At 35.0% G+C, this 18,518-nt stretch overlaps 4 protein-coding genes across 10 annotated transcripts; 2 read left to right on the forward strand and 2 right to left on the reverse strand.

Moving 5' to 3' along the window:
- Positions 1 to 1,702: 1,702 nt before the first annotated feature.
- Positions 1,703 to 3,816, reverse strand: LOC140867241 (cytochrome b561 and DOMON domain-containing protein At5g47530-like). The gene is made up of 3 exons (XM_073272314.1): positions 2,891 to 3,816; positions 2,318 to 2,572; positions 1,703 to 2,225 (listed from the first exon to the last, which is right to left on the reverse strand). The coding sequence occupies exons 1-3, from the start codon at positions 3,776 to 3,778 to the stop codon at positions 1,902 to 1,904; spliced, it is 1,467 nt and encodes a 488-aa protein (XP_073128415.1). The 5' UTR covers positions 3,779 to 3,816; the 3' UTR covers positions 1,703 to 1,901.
- A 2,698-nt stretch (positions 3,817 to 6,514) lies between these two features.
- On the forward strand, positions 6,515 to 9,236 carry LOC140867242 (ras-related protein RABA5a-like). Of its 4 annotated transcripts, XM_073272317.1 has the most exons (4): positions 6,515 to 6,653; positions 7,665 to 7,774; positions 8,001 to 8,387; positions 8,727 to 9,236. In XM_073272317.1, exons 3-4 carry the CDS (start codon positions 8,048 to 8,050, stop codon positions 9,068 to 9,070), a joined length of 684 nt encoding a protein of 227 aa, XP_073128418.1. In that variant the 5' UTR covers positions 6,515 to 6,653; positions 7,665 to 7,774; positions 8,001 to 8,047; the 3' UTR covers positions 9,071 to 9,236. The 4 variants fall into 4 exon arrangements, with proteins under 4 accessions (XP_073128418.1, XP_073128416.1, XP_073128419.1 ...); XM_073272315.1 differs by having other exon boundaries at positions 7,665 to 8,387; XM_073272318.1 differs by lacking the exon at positions 7,665 to 7,774 and having other exon boundaries at positions 6,520 to 6,653.
- A 682-nt stretch (positions 9,237 to 9,918) lies between these two features.
- Positions 9,919 to 12,782, forward strand: LOC140864273 (pentatricopeptide repeat-containing protein At4g16470). 4 transcript variants are annotated; one of them, XR_012144176.1, is made up of 4 exons: positions 9,919 to 10,237; positions 10,427 to 12,035; positions 12,141 to 12,200; positions 12,385 to 12,782. XR_012144176.1 is itself a non-coding variant. In XM_073268354.1 (2 exons), exons 1-2 carry the CDS (start codon positions 9,960 to 9,962, stop codon positions 11,736 to 11,738), a joined length of 1,590 nt encoding a protein of 529 aa, XP_073124455.1. In that variant the 5' UTR covers positions 9,919 to 9,959; the 3' UTR covers positions 11,739 to 12,782. The 4 variants fall into 4 exon arrangements, 1 of the variants encoding a protein (XP_073124455.1); XR_012144175.1 differs by having other exon boundaries at positions 10,427 to 12,200; XR_012144177.1 differs by lacking the exon at positions 12,141 to 12,200 and having other exon boundaries at positions 10,427 to 11,888.
- A 359-nt stretch (positions 12,783 to 13,141) lies between these two features.
- On the reverse strand, positions 13,142 to 14,013 carry LOC140859855 (pumilio homolog 12-like). Its single transcript, XM_073262451.1, has 3 exons — positions 13,858 to 14,013; positions 13,462 to 13,720; positions 13,142 to 13,362 (listed from the first exon to the last, which is right to left on the reverse strand). The coding sequence occupies exons 1-3, from the start codon at positions 14,001 to 14,003 to the stop codon at positions 13,213 to 13,215; spliced, it is 555 nt and encodes a 184-aa protein (XP_073118552.1). The 5' UTR covers positions 14,004 to 14,013; the 3' UTR covers positions 13,142 to 13,212.
- Positions 14,014 to 18,518: the final 4,505 nt, after the last annotated feature.

Here is an 18,518-nt window from a genome sequence, read left to right on the forward strand (position 1 = left end):
ATTTTTTGTAAAAAAAAAAAGAAAATAAGCAAATAACATGAATATAATTTTAATTAACATTGCGATTTACGTGAGTACACGACCACGATTAAATTTTATGGGATTTTTCATCAGGGGCGGCCCTTATGGAGGGCGAATCGGACGACAGTCCAGGGCTCTATTTTGAGAGAGGGTCCAATTATTTTTAGAAATTATTATAATATTCATATAATTTTAGATAATTAAAAAAAAATAAAATATTTGGGAATAGATCTCCATGACATACACGTACAATCATAATTTAGTCACTCGTTTCTTTCAATCCATGCTAGGTTTATCAAATTTAATTTTCATCATCAATTCTTCAAAGTGTGCACCTCTCACATACAAGTACTTGTTCTTTATTATGATCTTATTATATTTATACATTTTCAATTATGTATAATTTTAAATTAAATTGGGAGAATTTATAATAAAATTGTAGACTAAAAAGAAGTTTTTTCAAGTTAAAATTATTAAAATTTTATTGAGTACCACAATGAGTCAAGAAATATTAAATGATTTGACGGTTATTCAAGGATATTTCACGTGACAGTATAATTAATGAATTTGCTTTTATAAAAATTAAAAGTAGGGTGCATTTTATATAATATTGATTTTTTTTAAAAATAATTTATAGTAAGAAATGATGTAAAACATTATTTCTATTAACTAGCTTTACAATTACATATTAATGTTTACTTTGATTATGCTATTAAATTATTATATATATATATATATATTTGAGTTTTCAAGTTAATGAGATAGAGCTTATATTTTTTTAATCACTCTAGACCTCGTTTTTTCTCAGGATCGACCCTGTTTTCCATGCGACACAAGTAGTATAATTATACCGTAGGTGTCATAGCAAAATATCATTTTTTTTTTCACGAATGGAAATTTGTATATATAAAGAGTCATGACACGCGATTTAGAAGTTTTTATGTAAATTATAATAATACAATTTTAACGTGAGAGAAACTCAAAATATAAAAGGTATTACGAGATTATTTAATGCACTGAAAGTGGTAAATTTGGAGCATGCATGGGACAGTTGTTTACCAATTATTTATATTTGAAAGCTTCTTTTAACCCTCACAACCTTGGCAGCTGATTGAGAAAATCATATCGGGCCTTTGTATGGTTTTTTACACCTTAATTGGTTGATGCCCCTTTTTCCAATATTTTATCCATGTCGAGACTTGAGAGGGCACAGTAAAAGTAGGTTTTATATTTTTCTTGGTGAAACAAATATGATTCCTTTTTTCTCCCCTTGAACTGTTTGAATCATAAATTTTTTTATTTAATTCAACAGCTCCGGCAAGGAATTTGATGTCACATCTCGGCGAGTAGCAGCTTCAAATTCATTTCTGAAGGATGCGTTTACTGAGGCATTGCAATACAATGAGTGAGGGAACTGTTGATGAGAAATAGAGAAACTCCTAACTAGTTACCATTCTTACATGGATTAGTATATGTAAACTACAACTTAGTTGCTAACAATGGATTTTTACAAATGTGAGCCTTCCATAATTTTGTTTCGTAGTCAGTCGTTTAATATTTTCTTTAAGCTTCAGTTGCCATATTTCTTGTGAAAATAAGCAGAATTTAGTGTCGATGTCTTGTATGTAAATTGGAAAATTCAAGGCCCTGTACTCAATGTTCAAGAAGGAAAGGGAAATAATTAAGACAAAATCAGATGTGATTCGTAAATAACCAAAAAGATTAAAGAACGAGTTATACACACGATCCTACAAAAATCTAGATAAATACTGGGAAAAATACACAAAGGAGCAGCAACATATAAAAAACATAAAGTGCTGGGACAAAAACTAGTGGCAAAATGGAAACATCTATCTAAACCTCTAAATATATAGCTGGTTTTATACTGTATCATGTGCCCTTGGTCCATATCCATTGTATCCATTGATCACATTTGGCGTCTTTTTGGGGCTGCTACTTGTCTTCTTCCTTTTCAAAACTACGAACCACGTGTAAACTTCCAAGATTGCAGCAACGAAAGCCAGACCTAATAGGAATCCAATGTATCCCCTCTTCCATTTTTCAGCTGGATTTAAAATATCAAAACCTTTGAAGATGTTGACAATGCTGAGAACTATGACCGAGTATCCGATCAAGTGGTGGTATACGTTCCAGAAAACTCTGAATTTATGATCTTTTTTCGGCCTTAGAAGCAATGCGAACACCTGTTTAGGAAAGCTCAGTATATTAGATATATACATTAATATGTAGCAGTAGTAGAAGTTGGAAACTCCGGATGTAGAAAAATGGATCATACCTGGAGTGTTCCAAGACAAAAAAGGATAATGCCAATAGTCCTGTGGGCACTGTATTGGACTCCAGGAGATTGGCTTCCTAGTCTAAGACCAGTTGCCCAACCGGCAACTCCAATGATGTAGGCTGATGTTTGGCAAGTCGCGTGAAGGTAAAACCATGCCGGATCGGCTCTAGGAAACACTTTTAGGTACCTTGCGAATACGACACCAATGGGTAACATGATCCCCCAACTTACAACATTCAACACTCCATGAATCTGAATGTGTTTCGTAAACTCAGTAAGATACCGTGTGCATATTTGTTAGACATATGAAGTAAAAAAACTCCTGAATGAAAAGATCTCTCTCAAACTTCAAATTAGAAAATTGGATTCTGAGCCAAAGGCTTTGTGACAATCTTGAATAACACGTCTATTGTACTAACAATTCACGTAATCATGGCCCAGGGTGGGTATTATGCAATGTAACATTTAAACTTATTGGTAGTTGATGAATATGCAGATTCTTAAATGTAGAGACAGGCACAAAAACAGAGAATTCCTCTGTATGTTCGAGTAAGGATCAACAAAACTTACATTCCTTTTCTTGGTTTTCGAGTTTGCGGTTCCTCCCGTTGTCTCCGACTCCCCAGAAAGAAGGTTCAGTGTCCCCATGGACTGAACATTAGGACCAGAAGTAGCATGTGATGAAGGAGAAGCTCCTGAAACCGGGCCTTCCTGCCACACCTGATTCACTGTAGAGCTGAGATTACCAAGATTCAGCGTTGCGAAAATGATGATTTCGTTACTATCATAAGTTGCTGTAAGATCAGAAACTTGAAAACTCAAATCCCCTGGCTGCAACCCAGTTTGGTAGCTAGCGACAGGCGCTGTGTAAGCAGTCACGGTACCATCAGATTTCTGGAAAGCCACGAGTGCCTGCGCTCCAACCATTCCTTGGCCGCTTGGATTGATGGCCCAGGCCACCCATCTCGAGGGTGAGACGCCGGTATGCCGATACGCCATTTTAACAGTTTTAGTAGACTGATCATAGTCCCAGTGAAGAAACGAGTTCAAGTATGGGAGATCATTGCAGGATCTGAAAATTTGGTTACTCGAAAAGCTATATTTTCCGCATGATTGAGCGTGAGATGATGATACACCAAGGGAAAACAGTGCACAAAAGATGAAAACAGGGTTCAAGAATTTGCCCATTTGAGTTGATAGCCTGAAGAATCTGAGGCAGTGGTGAAATGAAATGAAGATTATGAGGAGGAATGAGAGAAGGGTTTTAATATAGACTGAATGATGAATTGTGGATGTGGGGCATGGGTAGTTACAGTTTGGTAAAAGAAGTTTGTGTGTGAAAGAAACAACATTCCAACTTTCTCTAAAGACATGGCACTTGGCAAAAACACTAATATAATGCAGGGGGCTATCTTTTCCTTGTTGTTTCAACAACCTTCTATTTTCATACCGGTGCATGTCCAACTTCAACTGTAATTTTGCGCTCTATTTGGCATGCAATTTATGTGATCATGATTAGGTATTTAGGTTAGGATAAATAAATTGGACGGTGATACCGAAAATTACTGATTATCAGATGCTCATGCTACGCGCGCCAACGGTTGAAATCATCATGTTATAGTTTTGACAAGAAGTAAATGATGGATGGACACCATGTGAAACATATCATGAAACATGGACACCACTTTTTAGTTTTTCCCACTTGAATGGTATGAACATGATAACAGATGTGTCCACGCTTCCTTTTGCTGGAAAGGGTATTTACTTGATTCAAGATACAGCAACAATTTCAAAATACAACACCTGCCTTTTTCTAATTAACATCATAAAATATATCTTTTGAGCAAAAATGGTTATTTAATTAGTCGATCGATCGAGCCGCAAAATCTTTAAAAATTATTAAAAGCAGTGAAACATATATAACCACTTCAATATATTCATGGTTCATATAATTGATCCAGATTCCAAAGGGCATGAAGACGAGCATCAAATTTGATGTGATAAGGTGGATTAGGTGCAAAATACATATGGTGGGAACCCAATATATATATATATTTTTTATTCATTTGTTAAACCAAATCCAACCTCAACTAGTGCCACCTTCGTGTACACCAAAGCGCAAAGTACGATATGAATCAGATGCAAATCAACAAGTCAAAAAAAAAATCTCTTTGGATTTAATTATATTTCTTTTAAAAAAGAATTTGGACTCGTCTGGAATCTGGATGCATGTTATTAGTTAAATATTATGTGGTTTAAAAATCATGACAGCAGGATTTCAGCATTGGGTGATGTAAATTGCCTTTTGTTTAATGGTATAATTAATTAATTAACAAGCATTTTTGCCTTTCTGGCCACTTTAATTTGTTTTTCGTTAATGTATGTATGTATTATTGCCTTGTGAAATGCTTTTTTTCTAGGGGATTTTTCTACGATGAATCTGGTAGTATCATTAACTCTCATTAATTATTGTGCTTAAGTACTCCAAATTATATTATATTAAAAAATATAACATCGTAATGTACTTATAATTCAATTTTCATACGAGATTAATTAACATCTCACTTCAACAAGGTCTTGTGATTCTCTGTTATTATTTTATTAATAACAAGTGGACAAATATAGTAATTGTGTATTCGTGTTCTTATATATATTAACGTATAATTAATTGAGTCCCCGAATTAATATGGACAGTTATAATGCGATTTAATCAGTAGTATTGACGTAATAACTTCGTACGTAGACCCAAAATAAATAAATAAATAAATTTGAAAACTAAAAAAAAAAAAATCATTGACGTAAAGGAAACGTGATCATGACGTCATCAATCGGACAAAGAAAATCTTGGTTTAAAAGGACGTCATTACGCAATAATTTCTTGGCCAAGGTTGGTAAGATGGTGACCTTTTTTTCCCCAGAAAACTAGCACGTCGACTCATGCAAGCTCTAGCTAATTAGATGAAGCTAGACCTCTCTAAAGTTATTTTTTCTTCTTTTTTTGTTTACTCCAAATTTATATTAGTCGATACGATTGATATATAATGTTCTTGAAATGATATTTGGATTAGGAAACAAATCAAAGATTGAGTTTAAAAAACGTATTTGAATTTGCAATTATTTGATTAAATGCACGCATGCGGCATGCCCGAATAAACTAACAGAAAGGGGAGAAACTTCGTGGATGCACCCATGCATATATTCCTCATTTTCTTGAATAATTTATGTATATTCAAAGAATAAGTATCTTTCTTTCAAAAAAAAAAAAAAGAATTAATAAGTATCTCTTAACCCAAAATTCTATCAACTCGTGGGGACATGCATCTTTTTATTTCAACCACGGGTCCTTATTTTTCCTGGTGAATGAATGGGAATTATTGAGATCATGCATTATATTGTTGGAGAAGTACTAGCTATTTATTATTGAATTATTGTATATCTTTTGACTTGTATATCTTTTTGACTTACGTACATTAATGGTTTCTTGCCATCTTTATCATAATGTGAGAGTAAACATATGAATTATGATACTAATTACAGATGTCATTTTTCCAAAAGGAAAAACAAGCTAAAATAATCCTCTAAGTTTGCCCATTTTGTGTTTAATTTAGTAAATACTCAATTTCGGATTTGATTAGGTATGTTTTGGTTTTTGGCCTTCTATTATCGGAATACTAACATGGCGTAGATCATGTCAATACTCCATATATAAAAAATAAATAAAAACCAAACACAACCTACTTAATCAAAAGTCCGAAATCCGAATTAGAATAAAATATAAAATATTGTTTTTTTATTGTATATACGAATATGAGTAAAATGGATCCATATCATAAATAAAAATCAATAAAACCAACTCGTAAAAGAACTACTCAATACAAAATGGGCAAACTTACTTAATTATTGTTGTTATCCTCATTCCAAAATGCTCATGTTTTTTTATTTAGTAGAGTGGTTAATTGTTGCGTTTCGAATCTGAAAATTGGTGTCAAAGTAAACTTAATTGGACAGGATATTCTCGCCTGAGAACACATTTCCTACACAATTAATTAGTGATCCACAAAGAATATAACGGGCCTTAATATATGTAGACAAAATGGCCCACTTGAAACAAATTTAGGCCCGTTTCTTCGGCCCATCCATTTAATTCCACTCTCTCTCCGTCTCCACGTCTCCCTCTCGCCCTTTACGATTCCCATTGATCTCTCTCTCGTTTCTCCCAGAGAATCTGTTGAAATGTCTTTCTCTTCCGTTGCATCTCTTGTTTGATCTGCTGCTGAGAAGATTCTGATTTGATCATGATTATTGATATTTGACGGACGAAGTTGCCGCATTTGTATGTTTCCTCCTCCTCTTGTTATTTTTAATTTTCAAATGTGTTACCATTTGTTGCAGTGATATAATGGCCACTCATGAATTAGGATAACATTAACAATTTCATGGTTTTTCGGGTATTTCATTCCGTTGTTTATGTTGGATTTTACGTCAAAAGTCCAAGATGGATGCTTTCTTTGTCTGGACAATAAGAGAAGCAGCTCTAATTTTTGGTGTATTCTGGAGAGTTGAAGCCATTTGTCGTGTCCCTTTGAACGTTTCTTGAACAGATAGATAAAAAAAAAAAATTGATTCTTTATCAAATTCATCTCCTAAGGTTTTCAGTGAATAGACCAACTCAATATATGTCAGCTGTCATCAGACGAATTTGAACTGCTGCCTCGAAAATGCTTTTACTGTTAAATTACCGTGTGTTACCAGATATTTGTGGTACCTCATGGTCAAGAGTTTTTATGTGATTGGTGGAGTTATTCATGGTGAGAGTTCTGACATTTTATGAACTCAAGACATTCATCATTTCTTATTTATCTGGAAACATTATGCATGTGATTTTTGTTGTGACGTATGGAATAAAAGGTTATGAGTTTGAAGCTGGATGGGCTATTGAAGCCAAGGTGGGGAAGAGCATTGGTACCTATGGCTGTGAGGAACAGTTGCAGACATAATTATTGACATAATTATTTACTAGCAATCAACGCATACATTTAGACTGTAGAGTGAGCCCACGCATTAGTGATTTATCTGATCTTTTTTTTTTCTTGTGATAAATATTGAAATATGAATGATAGTTAGTATAATGGGTATTTAGAAAATTGAAACAGTTCGTGCTAAAACTGATAAAATTTTCCAAAAGGTAATTTATGCGTTTTTGTATTAAGCATCTTGGAACAATCACAAAAATTTCCTCAGTAGCATTGCCTGTAATAGATGGACATGATTGATTTACTACAACACAAGAATTCACTAGAGTATTGTGGTATTATTGGTTTCTGATGCTTGCTTGGTACCGCAGATGCCTTTAGCTTTCAGCTTTTCTGATGGGCCAGATTGGAATCTGAAGCAGAGCTAGTTTATTTTCTACTTGCTGGCGGGAAAGATGCTATTTTGGGGTGGCATGCAACTGTATAATCTTTGTCTTTATGGCCGAACTGTTTTCTCGGATTCTTTTCTTCTTGTTTGTGTGTAATCAGAGTGCTTCTTTTTCTCCTTGTGCCTTAACTGTCTAGCAATCTTCCTCCACGGGTCGTTATCATTGCACATCTTATTCTCTCTTGTCATTTGTCATCTGGCGCTGAGTGTAGTTTGATATTATTTGGTTTTAAAAAATCCTGAGTTTGCTATGTTGTAGACACCAGCAAAATATGGTTATGCATCCACAAATTTAAAGGGTGAAAGATGGCCTTTTATACCGAAGAGGAGCAAACAGACGATTACCTTTTCAAGATTGTTTTGCTTGGTGATTCAGCTGTTGGTAAATCAAATTTGCTCTCTAGATTTGCCAGAGATGAGTTTTACCCAAATTCAAAATCTACCATAGGGGTAGAATTTCAGACTCAGAAGATGGTAATCAATGGGAAGGAAGTCAAGGCACAGATCTGGGACACAGCAGGCCAGGAGCGGTTTAGGGCTGTTACTTCTGCATATTATAGAGGTGCAGTTGGGGCACTTCTTGTCTACGACATCAGCCGACACCAGACTTTTGAAAGCGTTGGAAGGTGGCTTAATGAACTTCACAGTAAGAAATGTGACTTGTCCATGTTTCTTTTCTCTCTTGTTCACATTTTATAGCCCTTAAAAGATACTCTATTGAAACTCATCTCTCTGCTTCAGATCAGGAACATCTACTATGAAATGAATTATGAATTCTGCATAAGATGGTGTTGTTTGCCTGTTTTCTGCATTACTTTTCATTGCCATATAGCTGCTGTAAGAGTCGACTGGCTAGCCGTGACTTATATTTATTCGTGTCTGTTAAAGAGAACTGGCGTGCAAAACAATTTGTCAAGATTGCAGCATGTTATACTCTTGAGAAAGTCCTCAAAAACGTAGTTTCATGTTTTTTTCTTTTAAACAGCGCATTCGGACATGAATGTAGTTACAATACTGGTGGGCAACAAATCTGATCTTAAAGAAGGGCGTGAGGTGAAGACTGCTGAAGGGAAATCACTGGCCGAGTCTCAGGGTCTGTTCTTCATAGAAACTTCAGCTCTGGATTCATCCAATGTTGCTGCTGCCTTTCAGACAGTTGTGAAAGAGATTTACGATATCTTAAGTAGAAAAGCCATTCAATCTCAAGAACTCAAACATAAAGAAACTGGGAGGATTCCAGATGGGCAAACTGTTGTTTTAGAGGCCGATGATATTGATGGTGGTAAAATGGATGGACAAAGTCAGAAAGGTTGGTGCTGTTCATCATGAATCATTTGTTCCATTTTCATCAATTACAACATCTGTACATCTAATTCTGTTTATTGTTCCCTCAAAAAAAAAAAAATTTCTGTTTATTGTTACTCAAACAAAAAAATTCTGTTTATTGTAAATTAGCAATGAATTTGAAGTGGCTTAATACTTTTCTTAGTGTTGATAATTTTTCTTTACAAATAAACGCCTGTTTTTTCTTAAAATATTGAAATCGAATTCAAATTTGCCAATTTAGCTTTCTTTTTTTGTTTTTTCGTAGAATCTCGAATTTAAAATTTAGGGTGAGCTTGGATACAAAACTTGTAGGAAAAATAAGTATTTTTATAAAAAAAATTTAAATTTTTTTAAATAGAAACATTAGTAAAAAAATCAAAACTTTAACCTCTTAATTTAAAACTGTTTTTATAAAAAAAATTTAAAAAGTTTTAAATAAAAACGTAAGTCAACAAACCAAAATTTTTAACTCGCAATTTAAGTGTTTTTTTAAATTGTTTTTTTACCAAACACCACGTAAAAGAAATTTACCCTTAAATAAAAACAATTTTTTTTAAAAAAATAAGAAGTACTTTGGTTGACTTCTGGAAACAAGTGCACTCTACTACTCTTTGTTAAATTATCACTTTATCCATTTGATATCTCAAAATATCGAGTTATTGCAATTACATATATTTTCCTTTCCCAAAAAAAAATAAAAATACATCTATTTTATTTTAAATAATAAATAATAATAACTACCAAAAAAAAAAAAAGTAGTTGAATGATACCCGACAGGTGACCGGGTCGAATACATTCGGTACAAATTCGGATCCACAGCCCACCAAGATAGATCTCATTATTTTCTGATTTTGCCGCAACGGCGGAAATGAAAGAGACAAAGTTTGTATAGATGCTAACGATTTCCAGAGTGAAACCACTTCTCTCTGTCTACAAGCCTCCCGCTGCGGCCGCCATTTCTCGTGGCAAGGTTGAATCTTTGCGATTCCCTTGTTTTCTCCCTGTAATTACTCCTCTTCCAAGTATAAAACCTGCAATCTGCGTGCAAAGCCGAGGCTTATGCACCGACGTAGGGGCCACTGGTGAGATTCACGTGATTGTTGGACCTATGTTCGCGGGGAAAACCACGACTCTTCTTAAAAGAATCAAGTCTGAAAGCTTCAATGGCAGGTTGGTTGAATTTTGTTTTCTTTTGTTTTTGTTAGTTGCATTTTAAGTTGATTGAGGTTTAGTTGTTATAGAATTGAAGTGCTCTAACTCTGTTAGTCTTTTCTTTACTGTATTTGTGTATCATGTGCGCTGTGTCAGCTAGTAAAATTCCATGGCTGAACGAGATTTTCACAGTTGAGATGTTCCCAGATTTCAGGCCGCGGACGCCGGAAAGAATTATTACCATTTGGATAAAACATTAAAAGGTCTCTGTTTCACGGGGAGAGTTAAAGAGGCTGTTCGGTTATTGTGCTGCTCAGGAGTGCAAGTGCACTCTGAAACCTATTGTCTTCTGCTGCAAGAATGCATATCCAGGAAAGAATATAGAGAGGGAAGAAGGATTCATTGGCAGATGGTTGCTGTTGGGTTTGTTCCTGATGAATATCTAAATATCAAACTTTTGATTCTATATGCGAAAGCAGGAGACCTGGATACCGCCCACATTCTTTTTGACTCCTCCTCATGCTTTAATTTAGTTTCATGGAATGCAATGATTTCAGGATATGTGCAGAAGGGACAGGATGAGGTGGGTTTGAGTTTTTATAACAGTATGAGACTATGTGGTTTGATACCGGACCAGTATACATTTGCATCAGTCTTTAGGGCCTGTTCCTCCTTGGCCATTCTGGAACAGGGAAAGCAAGCCCATGGTTTGTTGACTAAGAGCCGGTTTAGTAAAAATGTTGTCGTTTGCACTTCACTTATGGATATGTATTTCAAATGCAGTAGCTCATACGATGCGTCTCTTGTTTTCGACAAGTGTTTGGAAAGAAATGTCATAACCTGGACCGCCTTGATTTCTGGGTATGGTTTTAACGGAAGAGTGGTTGACGTGTTGGGTTCTTTTCATCAGATGATAAATGAAGGATTCAGACCAAACGAAATCACCTTTCTTGCAGTACTTTCCGCTTGTAGCCATGGGGGTTTGGTGAATGAAGGGAGGGAATATTTTTCTTCAATGATAAGGGATTATGGTGTTAAGCCACGAGGAAGACATTATGCTGCCATTGTTGATCTTTTAGGGCGTGGTGGTAGGTTGGAAGAGGCTTATGCATTTGTCCAAATGTCACCTTTTAAGAAGCACCCAGCAGTTTGGGGTGCTTTGCTTGGTGCATGTAAAATTCATGGAAATGTGGAAATGGTAAAGCTTGCTGCAAAGAAATTTTTTGAGTTAGAACCAGAAAATGCTGGGAAGTATATAGTATTATGTAATGCCTACGCAACTTTTGGTTTGTGGGATAATGTTGCAGAGGTCAGGAGCATGATGAAGGGGTGTGGAATTAAAAAGGAACCTGGCTATAGCATGGTCGAGGTGCAAATGGAGGCTCATTTCTTCTTTATGGGCCATAATACTCACAAACAGACTAAGCAAATTTGTGGATTGATTGAAGATCTGACTTGTATCTTGAAAGATAATTGTGATGTTCGTGATTTCAGTATTGAACTGCAGTACCATGACTAAATAGTTGGTGAATGTCCGTGGCATGCCGTTCAATAGGAATGTCCTTTTAAGTGTCATTGAATTTCTAGATTACACAATCAGTTTTGGCAGTAATCCTTGTGCTCGTCAGTGAAAGGGGATGGAAAAATCTGGTGACCATGTCAGCTTTGGGTAATAAAAAATTAATTTACATATGATTACACCTTGGTTTGCTGTCTGATGAGAAGGGAATAATTTTGGCCCCTTCGAAAAGTAGGACACCAAGCATGACTTAACATTCTTTGAACCTTAAAGAAGCAAGTGTTCCCATGATATATGGTACGATTTGGTTTAATAACTTTACGTTTACACAATAACAGCTAGAGGTGATTAGTATTGATGAAGCTTAGTTTTTTGAAAACCTATATGACTTCTGCATCAAAGCTGCTAACAGTGGTGGGAAGAAAGACAAGTAGATTCTGGATTAGATGACAACATTTTGAGGTAAAAATATAACAAAATAGCCTGTTGTGGAATCATATTTCCATTTCTTGTTGGTATTACGTTTGAATTTGACAAATAGTTATGAATCGTAGTAGCCGTTATAAGGAATAGCATTTTATGTTCTCCATATTTTATGTTCAATCCCTTCATTTATGTGATTTGATGCAAGTTTTTGCACATCTAGGTTTGGCAGAGGGGCTTTGGAGTATTTCTTGATAGATTTCACTCTGCTGTTTCTGTAAAGAAGTTACCTGCTTGATACAATGTATCAAGTAAGCATGCTATCTTTACTTTCGAGGAAGTCAGATGAGACTAAGACAGTACTTGTTGCTGGTGCAGAACCAAACCAACCATTGTGCCAATTATGCAAGTGGAGAAGTGATTAAAGAGGCTGTAAGGGATAGGTTGTCTAACCAGTGAATTTGAATATGTGATTACAGAATAGGATGTCATTTTTTCCAGTTACATGGGATATTTTTGTGAATCAAGGCTGTATTTTATGTGGATGCATTATGATTTTGCTAAATCTAGGTGCCGTTTATGAAGGCTTCAATTTTATCCAGAAGTTGAAAACTTTGTGGGGATCCACTTGTGTTCAGGTCTAATCCTCGGAGGGAATGTTTTCCCCAGTTTGATCGTTATTACTTTATAGTTTATATAACATTGTCATAGCCCCATAAATCTTTCTTTATTTGTTTTTCAGTATCCGAACGGTTGTCCTTTAAGAAAATAATCATACACTTTAAGAATGGGTAATTTCAATTTTGATTGCATGAAGAAACAAAAAGCATAGGATCACAGACACAATAGTAAAATATAACAATCACATAATAAATGTGAAAACACAAAAATCATGACAAGTATTCATAGCCCAGATCATTATATAGTAATCAGGTCTATCACAACATATATGAACCTTAAAAACTCCTCACATAAAACTAAACAAACTCCTTACCGAACAAATAAAACTTCCAAACAGCACATATAGGTCGTTTACATCAGTTTGCACTGGCTAAAACTCTGGCCAGCCTTGATGTTGGATCTCAAAACCACTCAAGATGAGATCAAGGATCTTTCTTCCACCTGCATTGCCTTGAAGCCGCGGGAAATGAGGTGCGAGAGCTTCAACAAGATGCAAATAAAGTGTCTCGATTTGGTATTTCTGCAAGAAAGAGAGTAAATAGTCAATCTTGAAGAAGATTATACAAGTATTGACATTTTAGCAACTAAACTATGTAGATAACAATAAACCAAGCATTACCTTGAGTTGCTTCAAGGCGACCTGAATTATGTAATTACCATACGGATGCTGAGCAAGTTGATAAGAAGCTGAGGGGGTTTGTAAAATTTCTGTGACAACTACACATGTCCCAAGGCGTGAAGACTCGACACATCTCTCGACCACATTACTCGCCCCTTTCACTTGGGATAGCTGTACGAAGTGCCCTTGGAGGCGACGCAGGATATATAGTGCCACAAATTTATCACCAAGTAGCATTGCATGTTGCACAACATAGTTCCTGGAAAAAGGAAAAACAAGAAGAATCAGCAATCACTAGCCATGCATATTTAATGTCATAAACTCAAAAGCAAGCCATGCATATTTAATGTCATAAACTCAAAAGCAGGATTATTCAGATTGTAATTTGTTGATTACCCGAATCGGTCATTTGATAGGAACACTGCTTTACTTGCAATTATTCCAAGAAGTGCAAGTTTTTGTTGGCCAAAAATAGTGCTGATGAACTCGTTCAACGATCTGCACCCTACTTCGTGTATAGCCAGGTCGCAAACAATAGCCATCACCCTTTCATAAAGAACCTGAGATCTCCACCAGAACATGAAATCAATTAATTTACATGAAATCAATTAATTTACATTAATCTCGTGAATGAGATCAATATTTCTATATTAAACCATCCAAATTTTCTTTAACAGCTGTAATTACCTCATTTGGTCTGCTTCCAAATTGATTTAGGCACTGTGTTATCACTGTCCTCGCCGTATGATCTGTCATCAGATCATATAATCTTAATGACAACAGCTCCGTTAGAGTGTAAGCGTGAATTGTTTTCTTGATCCTCTTGATAAGTTTATTGATTGAATTTGATCTCCCAAAACAGGAAGCCATAAGGAAAAACAGAGAGAGACAAGAAAATTATTCATTCTAATTTTTTTTTTTTTTTAAAAAAAAACAAAGGGTCTAGCTAGCTTGCTCACCCCTCTTTAATGAATGCTGCATCTATGAAGCGGGCAGCGTTCTGGAGCAAGAGTTCTTGGACGAGGGATTCCAGCTGCTCATCTCCGTATTCCTCAAGAAGTTGGTCGAAATGAGAAACTCTGTCGTTCGTAATCATCATCTCAAGAAAAGAGCCTCGGAGTTGAGAAAACGATATCCGTGGCGCCTTGCCGGCCTCTGACTCTGATTATAGTTTCCCGAAGTTTCTTGCAAAACATAGTTCCTGGACTGTGTTGTCATTGTATGGTGTTCATAAGCTGTGGGAAGTCCATGGATTTGGATCCCTCCGATTCGAATCGTCGGGAGCTCAAGAATTGGATCTTTAGAGGAGAGTGGATTATCATGAATATCATCAGTGTTTCTTGTTTCAGCATGACCAATATTTGGTTGTGATTCGTGATCAAGAGAATCCATCTCCACTTTTCTGGTTGGACGTCCAATTACTCCGACATTCTTTGAAATATTATTCCCCCTGCAGAAACAACGTTCAAGAAAATAGCTAATTTGAAACGCTCCAAATTAAGAAGAAATATCTCGTTTAAAAACAATTTTATAGATTTTTTTTTTAAAAAAACACTTTAATAAAAACGTTTTATAAGTATTAATCCAAAAGAGGGCCGCCTAAATCTTTAATAACTCGTGTACATGCATAAGAATAATTACCATAATTTGGTTCATTGATTTTGATTCCATTGGTCGGTCGATATCTAGTTTGCTCCAATCTAATTGCCCCAAAAACTGGGACGTTGTTGAATGGGATCAATGAATGTCCTCTGCGACAATCTGCAGACGATATCGATGCAGCTTCATCATTAAAATAAGTTTTCCTCACACGAAATGAATTCTCGCAAATTACTTCTTTCCCTATAAATTAATAACAATTCAACATTATATCTTATGAAACTCAAAAACAAAAACACACGGGATTATGAAAAATTAAAAGTATTTTTATAAGTTGCTTGAATTATTTACCTTTACTTCCACTCCCGTGAGATCCCCCTATATTTCCATAACCAACCGAGTTTGCACCTGTAAACTCCAGAATTCGCCGCCGCGTGGTCGTCGGAGGAGCGGTGGAGTCATTCAAGAAACTTCGAGTCTGATCATCAGAGGTTGTTTGAGTCGTTAACGATCTAGTACTCACGACGTTCTTGGAGCTTTCACCGTCCGCAGCGGAGCCGTGAATCGAAGGGTGAATATGGTCATTACTCAACACGAGAGATTCGAAGTTTGCTACAAACTCATCGCCAACTTGTAGGCTCGGACCCATCTCGGGTTCTACTGAATCTGAGCGCTTGGATGTTCTTGAAACTGAGTCTTCCATGCATGCAAATACAAAGTGCTAGCAGATAATTAAGTGAACGAATTCAAAAGTGGGTTCAATATGAAGCAAAAGTGATGATAATTACTGTATTGTTCGTGTTTTAACGAGGCATATATATAAATTATCATAGGAGCTCGATTCCTAGTACAACTTGAAATCCATACTCGTGTAGGAAATAGATATGAGGAATGTCACAGTTATGTATGATATGAAGATTTTAATTTCATCCTATTTTTAATTTCCACACAAATTAAATTATATATATTTATATATTGTAAATATATTTTTTATCTTGTCTTTTTCTCCACGAAATATTTGGACTGAAGAGAATCTTAAGAGTTCTATTAAATTTCTAGCTAAATTTTCGCGAAGCTTAATTGATTGGAGTTCTATTATAAGTCTTATAATAAAATAATAAATTATCTATACTTATCCTTGGTACGTATTAGTATTTTAGATTCGTTTAAATTACTTATTCGTATGTATAATTCAAAACGATATATATCTTGTTTAATCACCAATATATTTTTATTTGAATTTTCCATGAAAGATTTATAATATATATGATTTAGTTTAGAGAGAAAAAAAAATATTTGTGAAGGATATTTACATACTTGTCTTTGGGTTGACATTGTAATTATTTGAAAGGGGTGATAAGTGATAACTGATAATTGTACGTAGGTTAGATTGAGTTTGACGAATTTTAATGAAACTGGTATTTTACAAATACGATGCACATATCTTATTTTATATAATTATCGACTAAAATTAGTAAGTACGTGCAATTGAATAAATAATTAAAATACAGTTACACCAAATGGATTATAGATCCTTCAATTAGAAGAAGAAAAAATATTCTACAAATTTTGAAAATCTTCCTTAAATATAACATTTTTATTTTAATTTTCTGGTTGCTGTCAATATATATATAACATATCAAATTTTTTAAATCCATATGATTTATATACATGAAAAAAAAAACTTGAATTCAATAGTAATGCTACCATTATCAAATTTCAAATTTTGAACCAAAGATTGATACATTATTATATATATAACATTTATGAAAATGTTCACATACATACATATACATATATATATATATATCTTATTATATTATTATAGTAGAGACTAGATAGTCTATAAATAGCTAACTTTAAATTAATCGGTGAAGTTTGAGATGAAATTACGATTATATCTTAATTTAATTCCCAACAAAACAAAATATATTAGACAAATTAGTCATTTTATAGCAAAATATTTTAATATCAACATATTAATCTAGATTTTGCGAAGGCTAATCTATGTATCTATGATATGATATGCAGGCCAGCGCAATACATGAATTAGCTAAGAAGGTTTTTCATGTTCTTAAAACAGATCCTGAAAACTTTGTTTTGGAATTTTCTGGGACAAGAAGAATATCGATCAATGAGAAAAACATGATTCAAAGAATTCAAAAAGATGTCTCATTAATGATACATCGGGTAGTGATGTCTCTTCTTTAAAGGGAACTAGAGCGCTATCCTCTGTTTCGGAAGGTCAGATCATATGCAGCAGCACCAAGAACAAAGGAAAAAAGAAAAGGAAGATCCCAACAAATTTCGCAACAGGTAATGGTTCGTATATTTAGTGGCTATTAGAATCATAGAGTTCGAAAGAGAAAATCAGTAATCTTCATTGAAATAATATTGGGAGAAAAGCTCAGAGTCAATTACAATTGAATTGTTCAGAATAATCCAAATGAAACCGCCAAAAGAGCTATATATAGCAATACAAGAGAAATGCAACTTTTTCCTTTAGTATAATAAACGTGTTTCCTAATACTCCCCCTCAAGATGGAGAATGTATATTATGAACACCCATCTTGGACAACAACATACGAAACTGATTTGGCAGTAAAGATTTGGTGAATAAATCTGCAAGTTGCAAGTGTGAAGGAATATGCAAAGCTTTGATGACACCCTGCTGAATCTTTTCTCGCACAACATGACAATCAATCTCGATATGCTTCGTGCGTTCATGGAATACTGGATTAGATGCAATATAGATAGCTGCTTGACTATCACAAAATAGAACAACAGGATTAGGATGAGGCACACGCAAATCTTTAAGCAATGACAGCAGCCAAGTGATTTCACATGTTGCACTAGCCATAGATCGATACTCTGCTTCTGCAGAAGAGCGTGACACCGTTTGTTGTTTCTTAGACCTCCATGATATCAAGGACTCACCAATAAGCACACAAAATCCAGTGGTAGAACGACGAGTGTCAGGACAAGTTGCCCAATCAGAGTCTGAAAAGAAAGTAAGCTTGAGAAGGGACTTAGAGCTATAAAACAAACCCTGACCAATGGTGCCTTTAACATATTTAAGTACTGAATAAGCAGCTTGAAGATGCGTGTCTCTAGGGTTAGCAACGAATTGACTCAACCTATTCACAGAATAAGCTAAGTCCGGTCTCGTGATGGTTAGATACAACAGCTTTCCAATAAGTTTTCTATACATGATTGGATCAGTCAACAATTCTCCTTCTTCACAATTAATCTTCAGATTAGTATCCATAGGAGTGCTGCGTGATTTACAACCAGTAAGTCCTGCTTCAGATAACAATTGAAGAGCATAATGCCTTTGACAAATAGATATGCCATGAGATGATCTTGCCACTTCTATGCCTAGAAAATACCTCAAATCTCCCAAATCTTTCAGTTTGAATTTACTGTCTAGAAAAACTTTGAGATCCTCTGCTTCTTGT

Source organism: Henckelia pumila, chromosome 4 (genome assembly GCF_033568475.1).
Source record: "Henckelia pumila isolate YLH828 chromosome 4, ASM3356847v2, whole genome shotgun sequence".
NCBI lineage: Eukaryota > Viridiplantae > Streptophyta > Magnoliopsida > Lamiales > Gesneriaceae > Henckelia > Henckelia pumila.